The 16,575-nt window shown below is 59.4% G+C and overlaps 1 protein-coding gene across 2 annotated transcripts in view; it reads right to left on the bottom strand.

Annotated features, from left to right (window-relative positions):
- AP2A2 (adaptor related protein complex 2 subunit alpha 2) overlaps window positions 1-16,575 on the bottom strand; it is a 77,028-nt gene that overhangs the window by 23,670 nt on the left and 36,783 nt on the right. For both annotated transcript variants that reach the window (XM_069471870.1, XM_069471871.1), the window contains exons 3-5: window positions 6,267-6,409; window positions 5,457-5,650; window positions 3,296-3,425 (exon numbers count right to left, since the gene is read on the bottom strand). In XM_069471870.1, coding sequence (XP_069327971.1) covers window positions 3,296-3,425; window positions 5,457-5,650; window positions 6,267-6,409 — 467 coding nt within the window. The remainder of the gene's footprint in view (window positions 1-3,295; window positions 3,426-5,456; window positions 5,651-6,266; window positions 6,410-16,575) is intronic.

The raw sequence follows: 16,575 nt of genomic DNA, 5'->3' as shown, positions 1-16,575 counted from the left end.
CTCATGTCAAACTCATTGTCCAAACAAAACTTTAAGGGCAACAGACAGGCGGCCCTCAGCGGCCAACCCCACGCTGACGGCTCCACGCTGTTTTCAAAACCGAGACAGCTCCTCTCTGAAAACCTGGAAATCCAGCCGCGCTCGGCCGGGCCCTGCCACGGCAGGGGCGGGGGGCAGCCTCCACCTGCCCTGCTGCCCCTCAGGCTGGTCACCTGCGCGGACTCTGCCCCCTCCGCACCTGCACCTTCGACCTGAATCCCCCCAGCTGACTGGGAAGGGAGGTGACTTGGTGGTGACACCTCCAGACCCAGCCGACCCCACACCAGCGGCAGACAAGGAAACGCTGCTGGGAACTGTTCTTTTGCAAAGGCCCCAGCCGTGTCGCCACCGCCCCGGCCCCGGCCCACCACAGGCTGGACGAGGGCCACGGGCACTGCAGACCCCGCCCTCCCCCACACTCCGCCTGGCCTCGCGGGAACAGATTCAGACCCCAGGGCCCCTGTCCCCTTCCATGAAGCTCGGGGGAGGCTGCAGGGTCCCGGGACAAACTCATCCTTCACAGTAGCTCATGCCCCTTGGAAGACCTGGGTTAAGTGAAGAAGCTCTGGCCTCGCTTCCTCATTCAGGCAAAAATGAATTTTAAAAAATTCTCTCACAAATATTAACAAAAACACAGGCTGGGCACAGTGACTCAAGCCTGTAATCCCAGCACTCTGGGAGGCCAAGGCAGGAGGATCACCTGGGGTCAGGAGTTTGTGACCAGCCTGAGCAACAGCGAGACCTGTCTGTACCAAAAATAGAAAAAATCAGCCAGGCAACTAAAACGGGAAACAAAAAACTAGCTGGGCATGATGGCGCATGCCTGTAGTCCCAGCTACTTGGGAGGCTGAGGCAGGAGGATCGCTTGAGCCCAGGAGTTTGCGGTTGCTGTGAGCGAGGCTGACGCCACAGCACTCTAGCCCGGGCAACAGAGTGAGACTCTGTCTCAAAAAAAAAAAAAAAAAAAGGCAAAATGAGCAACACTTATTGACTCTGAGGCTGTGAGCAATTAGCTCAGGAATCGTCTACTGAAATCACTTATTTAACTGGGCCTGCCGGGCGCAGGGCCTCCGCGGTGCGCGTGGGCAAGGCGGCGAGCCAGGCGCCACAGTGCTCTCCCAGAGGGCCGTGTGCTGCCTCCTGGGCTTCCCGGTGCAGATGTGAAGGCTACGTTGCAGAAACGGGTCTGGCTGGTCATCCTGTACGTTTCCCAGCCGGCACAGGGAGTGCTGACAGGTTTTCCCACGTCCCACGGAGAACTCCAAAGAAACTGTGTGTTTACAATACGTAGATTCCGGCAGGGCAGATGGAACCTGGGCTCCCACGCGTGTGGACAGAGGTCTGCTCCACCAGGAAGACGCGCCGTGGAATCGACCGGGCGGCACGCTGGCAGCCGACCTGCAGGCACTGAGGCCGGCCTTCCCCCCTGCTGGGAGCCAGGCTGCGGGGGCCACACCGCGCAGGGCCCTGTCTCAGCACGCAGGGCCCAGGACCACCCGGCCCAGCACGGCACCGTGTGGAGCTCAGGCCATGTCACTCCCTGCCCCACCAGCCCAGCACCCCACACGCGACACACAGGACTTCGAGCCTCCTCCACCTGGCCCTGCCCACGCCTCCCTGCCCCACCCCCTGAGCGGCTCGCGTGGGCAGCTGACACCCGTCCCGGGGGTCCTGCCTTGAGACCAGAGGAGCCAAGTCTCAGGCCTTGCCCAGCATCAGAGCAGCCATGGTCACGCGGAGCGCAAAGGCCTGAGACACGAGAGCAGGCGCTGAGGGGAGCTGAGAGCAGGCAGCGCCCGCGGCGGAGGGGCCTTCCCGGGTCTGGTGATGGCGCCCTCACCCCACCGGCTTTCGCCTGTGTTTCCGTCACCTACGACCCAGAACATGCCAACGAAGCCACCCGGAAAAACAAAGCCACACACAAAAATGCAAAACCAAACCAAGCAGCTGGGGTCACAGGATCACCGTGTCCCAGGAGGGGCCTTGTGGCCCTGAGGCGCAGCCCGTGGCCATGGCAGCACCCCTGCAGCTGCCGGATCCCACAGGCCGTTCCCAGGTGCCGTGTGCAGAAGGCACTGAGGGAAGCGGAAAGTTCTGACCCTCCGGCAGCCCAGCGGGTGACCGCCTTGCCACCAGGCCGCCTGCCGCCCTCGGGCTGCACCCCCTGCACTCCCCACGGCACTGGGTCTGCGACGGCCCTCCGCGACCTCCTGGTTGGAGCCCGGGTCTGTGAGAAGCTCTGTGATCTCTCTGAGCCTCGATACCCCGTCTGCAAGACGGGAAAAGCCACTGCCTTCCAGGGCCACGTGGCGCGATGCCTTCCGGCCTCACTGGGGGGGCCTGAGCCTGGACGGCCCCCGGTGAAAGAACATCCTCAGCTGCTCCTCCTCCTCGGCCCTGTGCCTCACCCTGCACACGACCTGCAGGTCCCCATATGGGGCGAAGACACGGGGGAGCTCAGGCAGCCGGGGGGACGCCACCCACACCCTCCCCCGAAATCACACGTGACGATTGTTCACTTTCACTTTCCTCTGTGAGGTGGCTTTCTCTTGTGGGAAACACGCAGTGGCCGGCTAACACGCTCACGCCTGTCCACTCCATAGGAAAGTACTGTCTGTGCCACGTGATTCTCTCCCCGACACGACAGAACCAGGCAGGACGCGGCCACTCGACCCCACATCTGCCCCTGCCAGGCGCGGGGAGCAACTACGCCCCACGCCCCCTGCGGCCCCCACAGCGACTCACCTGCACCCCCACCCCTGCACCCCTCATCTTTGAGCCGGGGCGGCCGCCGGGCCCGGCCTGTACAGCAGTCACAGAGGCCAGTGAGGCTGCAGGCTGGAGCCTGGGTGGGGACCGTGGACTCCCCACCCCTGCCCTGAACCAGACAGAGACAGGGACACTGGTGGGAGCCGCCCGCCTAGTCACGCTGTCCCCAGGAGACCCAGGCCCCAGGCTGCGCATGTGTCACGCCTCTGCCCTGACCCGGCCAGTACACGGGGCCGGGCAAGCGCCTCGTCACGGGACGAGCCGGAGCGGGTGTCTCCCTCACCCACCCCAGGGAAGGAGGCTCCTCCCCCTCCGCAGAGGCGCCCGCACGCCCGACGCACTAACGTCCCAACATGCAGCTACGACAGACAGTCCCTGTGCAGGTCTCTCCGCGGCACCGTGAGCTCACACCGGGCCGCTGTCACAGTGGCTGTTTCAAAAGGGCTATTTGGTGGATGAAGGCGGAGCCGAGTTCAAGGACACTCACCAGGTGCTGGTCGTTGAGCAGGTGAACCACCCGGGACGTCCAGTCGCCCATGGGAACGAGATCGGGGGACGTCCTGTACAGGCGCAGCAGACACAGGGCCGCGCTCTGCTTCACGCTGTCCATGGTGTCTCTGAAAGACAGGACGGGCTCGCTCAGGAGGACAGGTGGCCCCCGTGGCCCCCACAAGCCAGGTGCAGGGCAGCGGCACAGACATGGCACGGCCACCTGGAGTCCGGGGCCCGCTGGGTCTGGTGTGGCGGTCAGGAAGCCGGGACAGCGTCCCCGTCCCTCGTCCCGCCAAGGGTCTGCACTGAAGGGCAACACAGGAGCTCGCGGCAGGCGGCAGAGTCCTGTGCAGAAGGCTTTGCGTCAGCGGTGCCCCCTCCAAGGACAGCAACTGTGACATTTCTCCCACAACACTGGCTATGTAGCCTGGCCACGTGCCACTAACGGTCCTCATTAACTGTTTGGACTACAGCATTTTTCTCACAATTTACATACTAATTCACAGCCACAGCAGGAAAGCGTCAGACGGCCTCGGCACCACGGAACTCCGCGTCCCTCTGCTTTCCTCTCTTGCCTCCGACATGACTGGCAAGCCCCTCCCTGCCCCACCCCGGCTTCCCCTCGCCCTGAGCGAGCAGAGGTGGGAGGCCCGGGAGCAGCCCGGCGTGGAGGGCATCGTGCTAAGCCTGACACGTCCCCAAGAGTAACAAACGGGGAGTCGTGAGAAAAACCCGTTACACGCACTCCCCGCGGCCACAGACACCTCCCAAGGGCCACTCAGCCCCTCGATCACACTGCGTAGCAGCCCTGCCCGGTCGCTCTCGAAAGGAACAACTTCTGGGCCAGGGGGCCAGAGCCCAGGGGCCGGGGTTCCCTGCTCTCCCGAGAACACCAGGGCAGGGCGGAGCCGAGGCCGCGGGGAGGCCTGAGGGGGGCACAGATTGGTGGGTGTTTCCTCCCTCCCTGCCCTAGCCAGAGCCTGCGAAGCAGCCGGGACAGTGACAAGCCAGCCAGAAACTCCCAGCAGCAGTCGGAACACACCTGAGAACCCGCACTTCACAGTCACAGGGAACAGCTGCTCCACGGGAAGGGAGGAGGGTTTGGAGGCATCTTTCCATTCACCCCTCGGCTTTTAGCCTCCTCGTTCCTCAGTGAGGCCAAACCAACCTGGGAAACCCCTCAACCTCCACCACCCCACTGCAAAGAAAAATTACTTTGAGTGGAAACGTCTTTTGGACGCAAACACCCCTGGAGAAGAGGGTGTCCATCTGCCAGTCCCCTCCAGTCCCCTCAGATCAGCCCACGGCAGGAACCAGGCGTCCACGCTGCTGGGTGGTCGAGGCCACGGAGGGGGTCTGTGCAGGGCATGGCTGGGTCGTCATCACCGGACGACTCCTGGGACCCCCCCAGGACCGTGCGACACCTGGTCATCCTTCGACACACGCTCTGGCTCAAAGCGGCCAGTTTGGTTCAATGGTCGCAGCCACCAGCGCCGACTCACGAGGAAGGGCTGCCGGCCGACCGCCCCACCGATGTCCACAGAGACGCTTGCAGGCAGGAACACAAGGGGAGCAGGGCGGGCCACCACCCCCGCTCGGCAGGGCCAGAGCACTGCCTGCCGGCCCACCGCACGCTGCCACGTTTCTGACAGGCCACGCGGGCTGCGGGCTGTTGTCCGACTGGGCCGAGTGTCTCGGGAGGGCAGGCGGTGGGGCCCCGGGACGGCCCAGGCTGCTCTAAACTCTTCCAGAGCTGGCGGCTCAGCACCCCCCACCCCTCTCCAAATGGGGGGGTCAGTCAGCCAGGAATTCTTCGGAGTCGGCTGTTTGGCCTCTTCCTCAGTGACGCTTTTGTGACAGAGCGAGACGCAGAGCGCCGTTCCCTCAGCGCCCAGTGAGGCCGGAGCCCCTCCTCGGCTCGGCTGTGGTGGGCAGGGTCTGGGCAGGGCCAGGCTTTCTTCCCTGACCTCTTTTTAAGTCCCCGCGGTGCTGGGGAGGACGAGTCCGACAGGACTTCACCTAAACCCTAAACCTGTACCCCCCGGGGCAACCTCAGGCTGCGTCACGGCTCCACCAGGGACGGCAGGGAGAGAGCACATTGCACAGATTAAGGGGCACACATTCCACGACCCCCACACGAGAGGCCGGATACATACCCAGCGACGAGGATTTTGGGGACCTCCCCGGCAAAGGCCTCGGCCATCTCCCGGCTGCCCACGTTGGCAATGCAGTGCAGGGCCAGGCCCATGAAGGTGGGGTTGCGGCTGGCCAGGTCGTTCTTGATGGCGTTGTTGATCAGGCGGATCAGCTCGCTGTTGGAGTTCACCAGCACGGAGATGAAGAGGTAGCCCTGTGTCCCAGAGACAAGACAACCTGAGTGCGGCCGTGGCCTGGAAACCGGCACAGCACGACGCCAGACGCTGAGCCCCCGGCACCCCCGCCCCGAGCACTGCGGAGAGGCGCGTGGCCGTCTTCACCTCGAGCGGAGCAAGTTCCGCTGCAGAACTGCAGGCCGTGGGCTCCGATCCTGCCGGGGCACGGCCTTCCCACGGGGAGAACCTGCCCAGGGTGCCACTGGCCAGACGCCAGCGGGAACCAGACCCCCGGGCCTCCCCCGCGTCCCGCCCCCTCGTCTGCGAGCCCCGCGGCTGAGTGTCCCGGACGTCACCCTGCCCTCACTCGGGGTGGGGAGGAAAAGCTTCACTGAAAGGCTGGTTTGAACTGCGATGACCTCCAGAGCCCCGCCGACTGCTGCCCCCTCCTGAGTCTGCCGTGTCCCCGTGTCACCCCCGCCGCCAGGCCCTGGTGTCTGCCCCGCGCCAACTCGGGGCTGACACGCGTCGCCAGAGGCACCAGACCCACGTGGCTCGCGGCAGACGTGGCAGGAGAGGCAGCGGCGTCTAGGCCAGCGCACGTCCGACGCCGCGGGCTCACGCCAGCACCCCACGCGCCCCCAAGATACTCACGATCTGCTTCTCCGTGTATCTGTTCGAGCTCAGCAGGTTCACGGCCTCCATGTGTCCAAAGTCAATGTCGTGACCAAGGAGGAAGATGAAGAGCAGCTTGCAGACATATTTTTTTTTGCTATAGCCATCGAGAGCCTTGTCACCTAAAGAAAAGGCGGGGAAAAGGTTTGATTCCAGGTGGGTGAGGCGAGGGGAACAGAGAACTCGGCAGCAGAAAAACGGAGCGTGTGAACGAACCTTCAGCAGAGGCTGTGGCCGCGGGGCAGGTGCGCCACGGACGCTGTGCTGGGCGTGAGTGACGTTCCTAAACTGACAGTGCACGTCAGAACCCACATTGTTGGCTTCCCTTTTAAAAACAGCAGCCAGAATACCTGGGAGCAAGAGTTCTGTCCTTCCAGGACAGCCCTGGGCAGGCTCGGATCGCCTCGGCCCCCCTTAGGCCTTGCTCCGGCCACAACCCCCAAAGGACCCGCAGCGATGGATTTTGCAAGCCCTGCCCTAAACCATCACCTCAATCTTTTAAGTAAGTTTATTAATTTAGGCAGATGAGCATGCTCTAAATTACCTTCCATTTCACAACGGTTTATGACAAATCACCTAGTCATGAAAACGAGATCTCAACATATCCGGAAAGGGCTTCTTTCCTTTACCCGGATCACAGCACGTGTGGACACCTCACCAGCAATCACGGCAAGGTAGATTTAAAACATGTAACTGGCAAAATAAGATTCCACTTAATAAAAGGATCACTCTCCTAGCACTCTGGGAGGCCGAGGCGGGAGGATCGTTCAAGGTCAGGAGTTCGAGACCAGCCTGAGCAAGAGCAAGACCCCGTCTCTACTAAAAAAAAAATACAAAGAAATTATCTGGCCAACTAAAATATATAAGAAAAAATTAGCTGGGCATGGTGGCGCATGCCTGTAGTCCCTGCTACTTGGGAGGCTGAGGCAGTAGGATCGCTTCAGCCCAGGAGTCTGAGGTTGCTGTGAGCTAGGCTGACGCCACGGCGCTCACTCTAGCCCGGGCAACAAAGCGAGACTCTGTCTCAAAAAAAAAAAAAAAAAGGATCACTCATGAAACAGCAACTCAAAGTACTGTTTTAAAAAAAAAAGGACCATTCAGCATTGTCATTTTAAATATTAAAAGTTCTTTTTTCACCTAAGAAGGACAGGCAGACTATGGGTGAAGACAGGAAAAGAGGCTTTTGTTTTTTTTGTTAAAAAGACAGGGTCTCCCGGGCTAGAGTGCAGTGGCACGATCATAGCTCATGCACCCTCCAACTCCTGGGCTCGAACGATCCTCCCACCTCAGCCTCCCCAGTAGCTGGGACTACAGGTGTGCACCACCACACCTGACTCATTTTTCTACTTTTTTTTGTAGAGACAGGATCTCACTATGTTGCCCAGGCTGGTCTCAAACTCCTGGGTCTCCCAAGTGATCCTCCCACCTCAGCCTCCCAAAGCGCTGGGATCACAGGTGTGCGCCACCATGCCAGGACGAAAGGTGACCTGGGGACGGGCTGGGTCTCACCGAGACACTGCTGTCACCGCATGAGAGGTGCGTGTGGCCTAAATGGACAGGGCCTGGGGAGAGAACACAGGCAATGCTCGACCACTCTGGCCCCGCTTCTGGGGAAAAGCTGATGCACTCACACCTCCGAGAACAAGTGATGGCCAATCTTGTGGGCTTGTTCAGAACAAAAACTCGTCCCCACGTTTCCCAGAGTGACACTGCATCACATGCCCTGAGTCCAGAATTCAGCGACCTGGACCTTCGTGCCGGGTGTAAGCTCTCGCCTCCAGCACCAAACTCGCCCTGCCCTGCGCTCTGGCCTGGGCGGAGCCCCTGGTGCCGACCTCCTTCCCGCCTGCTCCGTAGAGGGCGCTGGAGGGACATGCTGGAGGCAGGGCCAGTCCCACTGCCTTGGCTGGGCTGTGACCTCCCCGTGACCCTCTCGACACCAGCCCAGTGCCCAGAGAGCCTGCTGCCCACACCAGCACCCGGGTTCCCTCTGCAGCCGCCACGGGACTTGCCCGCCACGGGACTTGCCCGGGTACAAGGTTCCCCGCCTCCCGCCGCCACCACTCCCACGAGGGCCTGCCCGGGACTGGCCGGGCCAGGAAACCACTCTGCTCTGGGGACCGAGCCCCCCTCGCTCCATGGTCGAGCTCCGGCCCTGGGGAGGGGCCCCTCCAAATCTGCCCTGCCTGGGTGCTGTACGCAGTCTCCTTCTGTTTCAGAGCCTTTCTCTTACCAGAGCTCAGTAATCACTGACGACAAAGGCCCCTTGTCAGCCCAGGGTGAGGGTTCTGTCCCCTGCAGGGACCCAGCCTGACAGTCTTCAACACGCTGGTTTCACTGCTGGGCTAGACTTGTTTTTTGATTCCAATAATTTCAAAATGTTAAGCTGAACTTTTTTTTTTTTTTTTGAGACAGAGTCTCACTCTGTTGCCTGGGCTAGAGTGCCGTGGCGTCAGGCTAGCTCACAGCAACCTCAAACTCCTGGGCTCAAGCGATCCTTCTGCCTCAGCCTCCCGAGTAGCTGCGACTACAGGCATGCACCACCATGCCCGGCTAATTTTTTCTATATATTTTTAGTTGTCTGGCTAATTTCTTTCTATTTTTAGTAGAGACGGGGTCTTGCTCTTGCTCAAGCTAGTCTCGAACTCCTGACCTCGAGCGATCATCCAGCCTCGGCCTCCCAGAGTGCTAGGATAACAGGCGTGAGCCACCGCGCCCGGCCATGCTGAACTTTAATTTTCTGAGCTGTAAGATATGAGGGTAACAGCGACACCCGTCTCCCTGGCTTGCGCACATCAAAGTGGACAGGGTGGGAAACCTCACCCCAAACCACAAGCACCGTGACCAGGGCGGGACTCGGTCTGAGGGCTCAGCCACTTGCTAGTCCTGTGACCTCAGGCAGTTCCTTCACCTCTCTGAGCCCCAACTTCCTGGACAGGCCGTTATAAAAATGAAACAGGACCTTGCGCACAGCGCTCAGCAGCGTCTGGGACGAGCACCGGGCTCCACTGACTCGTGAGCTGCTTACTGATGTCACAGACGTTAAAATGTGAAAAATGTCTATCTCAGAATGACTGACACCAGTAAATTTTTCACCACCGAATATCAAGCAGGGTAAGACACAGAGTGGACCAAGAACCACAGCACCCAGACAGCCCTCGTCCTCGGGGGCCGGGCCGGGAAAGCGGGCAGTGCCCTCAGCAGCACCAGGCCCTGCCCCGCCAGGCCTGCAGCCCGACCCTGGAGGGCGGGGCGGGGGCTCTGTCCCTGTTGTCACCGCTGCACGTCTGGAACGTGCTCCAGAATACTCCGGGGGGCCGGAGCAGGCCGGGCAGGCCAGCGCGCCGTGGGGAAGGTGCCGCACGCTCCTGCCCCCACTTCTGTGTGGGCTCGAAACATCCTTGTGATTTAACAGAAAATAAGCCTGGGGCTTCCATCCTGTTAGCCAACCTTCCTAAAAGAGAACATGTCCCAGAGCAAATGCAGTACCTGAGTGCACGTGGTCTGGGGTCGGCACAAAGGCCACGGGGCGGCTCAGCATGCCCAGGCCTCAGCCTCACAGCCCTGCGGCAGGGTGGTCACCGGCTCACGCAAAGGCTCCAGAGACAAAGACGGTCCCCGGCAGGCCACCCTGGCCAGGGCCAGAGTCCGACCAACACTCGTGGCATGAACCGCAGTGGGTCCACTGCCCCGTGCTGGGCACCTAAGCATGGTGTCCTCACACCCACGGTGGCCCTGCGGAGTCACAGGCCTCGGGTAGAATGCTCTGGAGCGTGGCCGTCAGCCGCCACGACTCAGAACATCTGACCTGCTGGCAACATCTTCTGAAGGCCTGAAACATGTTTTTAATCAATTTCTGTCTGGACCTTACACGTTAACACAATTTAAGGCTCATACTGGCTACTATAACAAGACTGATTTCCTATGTTTCTTGCCTATATAAACCGTCCTTTTAACGTTTTTTTGTATACAGTGCATGATGGAACAAAAGTAAAAAAACCCCAAAGTTTTTTGTATTCATTGCCTTCTCTACTTAGAATCTGAAGAACATGAAATTAACCCACCGCTCGTTCTCAAGCGAGGTCTGAATAAACACACACACAAAATAAGGTGCCTTCGGTGGTTTCTTGGACATGCCACCAAAAGCGCAGGCAGCAAAAGAAAAATAAACTGGACTTAAAATTTAAAACTGTTATGCAACAAAGGACACTACCAACAGTGAAAAGACAACCCACAGGACAGGGAAAAATGTGCAAATCATATATCTGATAAGCGGTTCAGTATCCAGACTATATAGAGAACTCCTAAAACTCAACAGCAAAAAAACAAACAACCGAATTCCAAAATGGGCAAAGGGCTTCAACAGACGTTTCTCCAACAAAGACATGCAAGTGGCCAGTGTCACATGGAAAAGGCGCCTGACATCACTCATCGTCAGGGAAACGCACATCAAGCCACACCTTGCACCATCACAGGGCCTCAACCAGCAAACAGAGCGCCAGACGCAGACCCCTGGCTCGCGCCTGCAGTCCCAGCACTTTGGGAGGCTCAGGCAGGAGGACCACTGGAGCCCAGGAGTTGGAGGCTGCAGTGAGCCATGATTGTGCCTCCGCACTCCAGCCTGGGTGACAGAAGAAGACCCTGTCTCTTAAAAAAAAAAAAAAATTTAAAGTACACTAAATAAAATTATTCCTAAATATCTCATCATTTTTTGTTTCCATTTTCTGTAGAGACAGGGTCTTGCTGTGTTGCCCAGGCTGGTCTCAAACTCCTGGGCTCAAGCGATCCTCCGACCTCAGCCTTCCAAAGTGCTGGGATTATAGGTGTGAGCCACCACACCCAGCCCCAGCATCTTTAAATGGAATGAAAACATCAGCCTCCTAACCTAGCGGTGGCCCCATTCCTGGCACACGCAGCCCCAGTGATCAACCAACAAGCCCCAGCGTGGAGAGCCAGCGAGCACGTTTATATGCTCATCTTGTTCCTAAACATCTCACATACAAGAACAACACTCCAGCCTCATGGATTTTCAAAAGGCCCAAAGTCTTGCTCATTCAGACACTCAGTTCTAGTCTTCTGTTTGCAGAAAGCTAAAGAAAACACAATATTCAAAAGTAAACTAAAGCGAATTAATTTTCAAATCCCACCCTTCCCACAATTGTAAAACCACTTTAAGCTTTAAGCTCTGAAGACAAAGTTTTAAATGTTTCATATTCTCATCCTTAACAACTAAATATAAAGTCACTTTGGTCTCATGCTCCCCACCCTTTTTACCTAATAACCCCCCTCATCACGCTCTGGGGCTGCCCCGTCCTGGCCCTGTGGACGGTGGCCAGGCCACCTTGGCACAAGGCAGCTGCTGTGCAGGGCTGGGGAACGCAGCCAGCGCACCAGCACGCCTTGCCCACGGCCCCCGCGGGCGACAGGCTGCCACACACGGACCGTGTGCCAGGGAGCGGCCCTGCGGGGTGTGCGGGACAGGTGTGCCTTCAGGGGGGAGCCCGTCACACAGACAGTGCTGCCCACGTGGCAGGGATGTGCAGGCCTCTCCCACAGGGTGGGGGTCCACGAGAGGGTGGGGGTCCACGAGAGGGTGGGGTCCACGAGAGGGTGGGGGTCCACGAGAGGGTGGGGTCCACGAGAGGGTGGGGGTCCACGAGAGGGTGGGGGTCCACGAGAGGGTGGGGGTCCACGAGAGGGTGGGGGTCCACGAGAGGGTGGGGTCCACGAGAGGGTGGGGTGAGGGGTCCCATCATAAGAGATCTGAGCCTAAACCCCTGGCAGGGCCTCTCTTACAACCAAGGTGGCAGGCGTCACTCCGGCCTGCGTGACGGCAGACGCCGCTTACTGGGGAAGGGGTCAGAGTGCCAAATTCTCCTAGAGGACAGTTGGGTCGTGACCCGCTTCTGCCCTCTCTCCCCGCGTGTTACGTCCCAGGGGAGGACGAGGAAGCGCCCTGCTCCTCACACCCAGGGCACGCCCGGCCAGCGACACCCTCCCACCTGCACACGCCCCGCTCGGCAGCGGCACCGGGAGTGTGACCGTCCCCCCGGGGGCCGCGGGCCAGGCCACTTCCCTGGCTGGCTACGGCACCTCACCGGGCTTAGGCTGTTAAAATGTTCTGTCTTGTCTGGTCACCAGGGCGAGGTGGCAGCACACGCCACACACCCACTGGAGTGGCTGCACTGGAAAGATTAGCCGTTCCGCACGGGGCAGCTCTGCCGGGCGGTGTCTTCTGGGCAGACACCGGGGCCTCCAGCGCCCCCCGGGCCGCACGGGCCAGGCTTCGCTTCTTCAGGCAGCGCCAGGCGCCCCGAGACCTTCTGACAGTCCTCTGGTGCCTGCTTTGCTTCTCTGGTGAGTCAGGACTACGTCAATGGCACCGATCAGGACGACACTCGAACTGGTGTTGGTCAGCGTATCCAGAAACTTCTAGATATTGCAAGACAGACAGAAAGTTCTTCCTACAAAAACGACTGCAATTATCTGTGCAGAAACCAGAGCAAGTTATCGAGGAGGCTGTCTCGGAGCTAAGGAACAAGTTCCCGAGGAAGGACGCTCGGGCCCTGAAGCACGTGACGAGGCTGAGGCCCAGGCGGCAGGTGCGGGGACGTCACCTGCGGCACAAACAGCCCGCGACACAGCAGGGCTCCTCGGCCGCCCGGCACAGCGCCAGCCACCGACCCTGCACCGCAGACGCCGCCCTGAGGGAGGGTGGGCTGGGCAGGAGGCGCCTGACCCTTCGCCACGCGGGTCTCGCGGACGCGGCATCTGGAGGACTCTTTGCCAGAGAATAAGCTGGTTTTATTTTACGCTTGCACCTAAAATTTTTCCACTATTTTTATACACTAATTTCTTGAATACTTTATAAAATGCCTGTAGCTTGGGTAAACCAAGTAAATTTCTGTGTCTTTAGCAAAGTTAGACTGTTAGTGTGATGATACCTATAAATTCTTTTTTTACGTTCTTTTGCTCTTTTAACTTCTGACTCTCCGTCGCCCTGAGTGTCTCCCGTGTGGGCCGGCGGTGTGACGGAGGGAGAAACGCTAACGGCCTGAGAATGGGGGTGGGGACCTTGCTTGTGGGCCTTGGTGGTGACGCCCCGCCAGGGCAGCGCAGAGCAGGCAGATCTGCCGTGTCCGTGCGGAACCACCCGGGAAGCGGAAACCGCGACGACGTCCGCGGTGTCTCCAGAGCTCCCGGAATGAGGGTGGTCAGCGAGTGAGTGGGAGGCGGATGGACAGTCCCTGGGGCAGAGCAGGAACGCGGCACAGGTCCCGGCTAGCGCCGGCGTCTGTTTGGGGAAAGTCTGTTTTGTGTTGTGTCCACTTACTGTTTCTGACGGGGAGGGACGAGGTGGGCGCAGTGACGTGCTGACCCCGCTGTCCCGCGGGAACATGCAGTGTGCGTGACGGGGCAACAGCGGCGCAGCAGAGGCAAGAGGTGTGGACGCCTGCCCGGCTGCCTCTCAGCCTGAGTCTTTGCGTTTGTCACTTTTGTTCACATTTGGGGAGGGGAGATGTTTCCCATGAAGGATGACGGTTGCTAATGGATTCGGTTCCAGGGGACTGGGGTCCCGGGGTGCGGAGGGGGCTGCAGGGTGATGCTTGGCTCCTCTGGTGTTTCTGGCTCTAGTTGGGTGAAGTTTTCCCAAATTTCATACAGTCTCTTACTAAACGATCCTCCTGTACCCAAAACAAAGGCCTCACTGTCTGCTCAACAGGCAGCACTGCCGTGGCTCAGCGTCTCGGGTCCCTTCACTTTCCCCAGCCCCGAAGGCCCTGCTCACACGCTGATGCCCCCTCACGTTCCTGGTCTGGCCTGGAGGCCACCTGGTCCCTGGAGCCTCCCAGTGCCCGTTCTGCTGTGTCCCCAGGCTCAGGGCTCCTCCCTCTGCCCAGCCCTTGCTGTTTCTCCCTGGCGGGTCAGCACCTTCCTCTCTCTCTGCCCCTCGAATGAGGCACCGCTGCCCCGACGCACACACGGCCCACACGCCACCTGGCACGCACCCTGCCCGTGTGCGTGCGCTACTGCACCTGGAACACAGAGCTGGGATCATCAGCCTGAGGCCAAGGACCCCTCGAGTAGAATGTGCAGGTGAAAGAAGGCTTTTTTCTTCTTCTTGAGACAAGGTCTCGCTCTCTTGCCGGGCTGGAGTGCAGTGGCGTCATCACAGCTCACTGCAGCCTCCACCTCCTGGGCTCAAGCCATCCTCCTGCCTCAGCCTCCCAGGAGCTGGGACCACAGGCGCCACCACAGTGCCCAGCCAAACAAAGCTTTTAGAAGCTCACGTTATATGACCTCGAGGCTGTTAAACTGGTCAACTCACGGTAACTAGAAACTCTGACTGGCAGCTTTAGATTTCCTGATTAAAAACCTAAATAAACGGATTGGGTCAACAGGCATTCTTTCAAAGGAGTTCTCGGTGAAAAGACTGGGAACTATTCTAGTATTTGGTGCTTGGTGAAGATAGTTTTGAACTAATGTATGTACCAGTTATTCCCATTTCTTTATTAAATTCAAAAATTTTTTGTCAAATAAATAGCAATTTTTCAATCTTAAAAAAAAAACCAAGATGAACCATGCAAGCGCGGGCAGGATGTCGGGGGTGGGGGGTGGGACGCTCGCCATCGCTGGGGACACAACACGGCACAGCCACTCTGGAAACCAGTTTGTCGGTTCCTCAGAGAGTCGGTTACACACTCTCCACAGCCCTAGCCGCCCCGCTCCTAGCTAGCTATCTACCCGGGCAGAACCAAAGTGTCCACACAAGATCTGTGCCCAGACGTCCCCAGCAGCCAAGAGCTGGAAACAGCTCTAACGTCCCCACACTGGGGAGGAGGTGCCCACCGTGCACACACAGCCGCAGCTCCAGCACGGAGCCAACTCCCCTCAACTGATAAGCAAGACACGCCTGAACCTCCAACGCACTGAGCTGAAGAAACTTTGACCCCTTCAGGACTCCTTTTATGTGAAACTTCTAGAAATAGCAACACTAGAGGGGTAGAGAGCGGATGAGTGGCTGCCCGGGGCAGGGGGCTGGGGGCTGGGGGCTGGGGGCAGGGGACAGAGGGCTGGGGGCAGTGGCTGGGGCAGGCCGGGCTGGGGGCAGGGGGCTGGCGGCAGGGGAGTGGAGCAGAGGGGGTGGGGCAGGGGGCAGGGGGCTGGGGCAGGGGGCAGTGGTTAGGTGCAAAGGGCACAAGGGAAACATTCTCTGTTGCAATTGTGGTGGCGGTCACTTACCAGCATTTGTCAAAATTTAAACTGCATGCTTAAAATGGATGAATTTTATCGTGAATAAATGACACTTCATAAAGCTGATTTTTAAAACATTACTGTCCAATTACTCCAGGGGAAACGAGGAGCACAAGGTGAAAGAGTGGCAAGGAGGGGACTGGGAAGCCGGCAAGGCAGCTCCGCAGACAGGCTGCCCGGCCCGCGTGGGCTCTCGCTCCTCGGCCGGAAGTCACTTCCTAAGTGGTTCTGCGTCTACACTAACACGAGTTCTCTACCGCAGGGGCTGCGAGTTTTTCTATTTGTCTTTGCTCCTCTAGTGCCAAGAACCCAGTACACACCCGGGGTTACTCAGCACATTAGCGTGTACTGTCTGTCTGGCCAGCTCCTGAAGATGACAGATAATCAGAATCGTGTCTCCACACGCGTGGTAATGCAGCAGTTGTTGCCTGCGGGTTTCAAGGTTAAGATACTCCAGCCAGCATGTGGGGTGGCTGCCCCAGGCCACCCCGAAACACGCCCTGCGCCTCTCCTTGCTGGCGGGTCTGCAGGTCGGCGGGGCGACTGCCGAGAACCCGCCGGGCTGCCCGGTGCCTCGCTCCTGGGCCCCGTGGCCGCCCAGGGCACATCCTGCTCATGACGGAGGGAGAGACCACAGCGGGTGATGCCCCTTGAAGCTGAGGTTTAGGACGGGCACACAGACACTTCTGTCCGACACAACAGGGCACCTCACGTGGCAAAGCCTAACGTCATCCCTTAAAGCTGCGGTCCCCAACCCCCAGCCGCGGACGGGTACCAGTGCGCAGCCTGTCAGGGACGGGCCGCAGAGCTCCGCCACCCCCACCCCATCCATGGAAAACTTGTCTTCCGTGGAACTTAGGAACGGGGGTGGGGGCAACACCGCAGGATGCGAGCCGCGGGCGAGCGAAGCTTCATCGCTCGCATCACCGTGTGAGCCCCCCACCCCCCACCCCCGTGGAAAAACCGTCTCCCGGGAGACCAGTCCCTGCTGCCAGAAAGGCCGGGGCCACCGCCTTGAAGGATGAAAAATCAG

The sequence above is a fragment of the Eulemur rufifrons genome, chromosome 6 (assembly GCF_041146395.1).
Source record: "Eulemur rufifrons isolate Redbay chromosome 6, OSU_ERuf_1, whole genome shotgun sequence".
In the NCBI taxonomy this organism is placed as follows: domain Eukaryota; kingdom Metazoa; phylum Chordata; class Mammalia; order Primates; family Lemuridae; genus Eulemur; species Eulemur rufifrons.
This window is presented reverse-complemented; position numbering and strand designations above follow the sequence as displayed.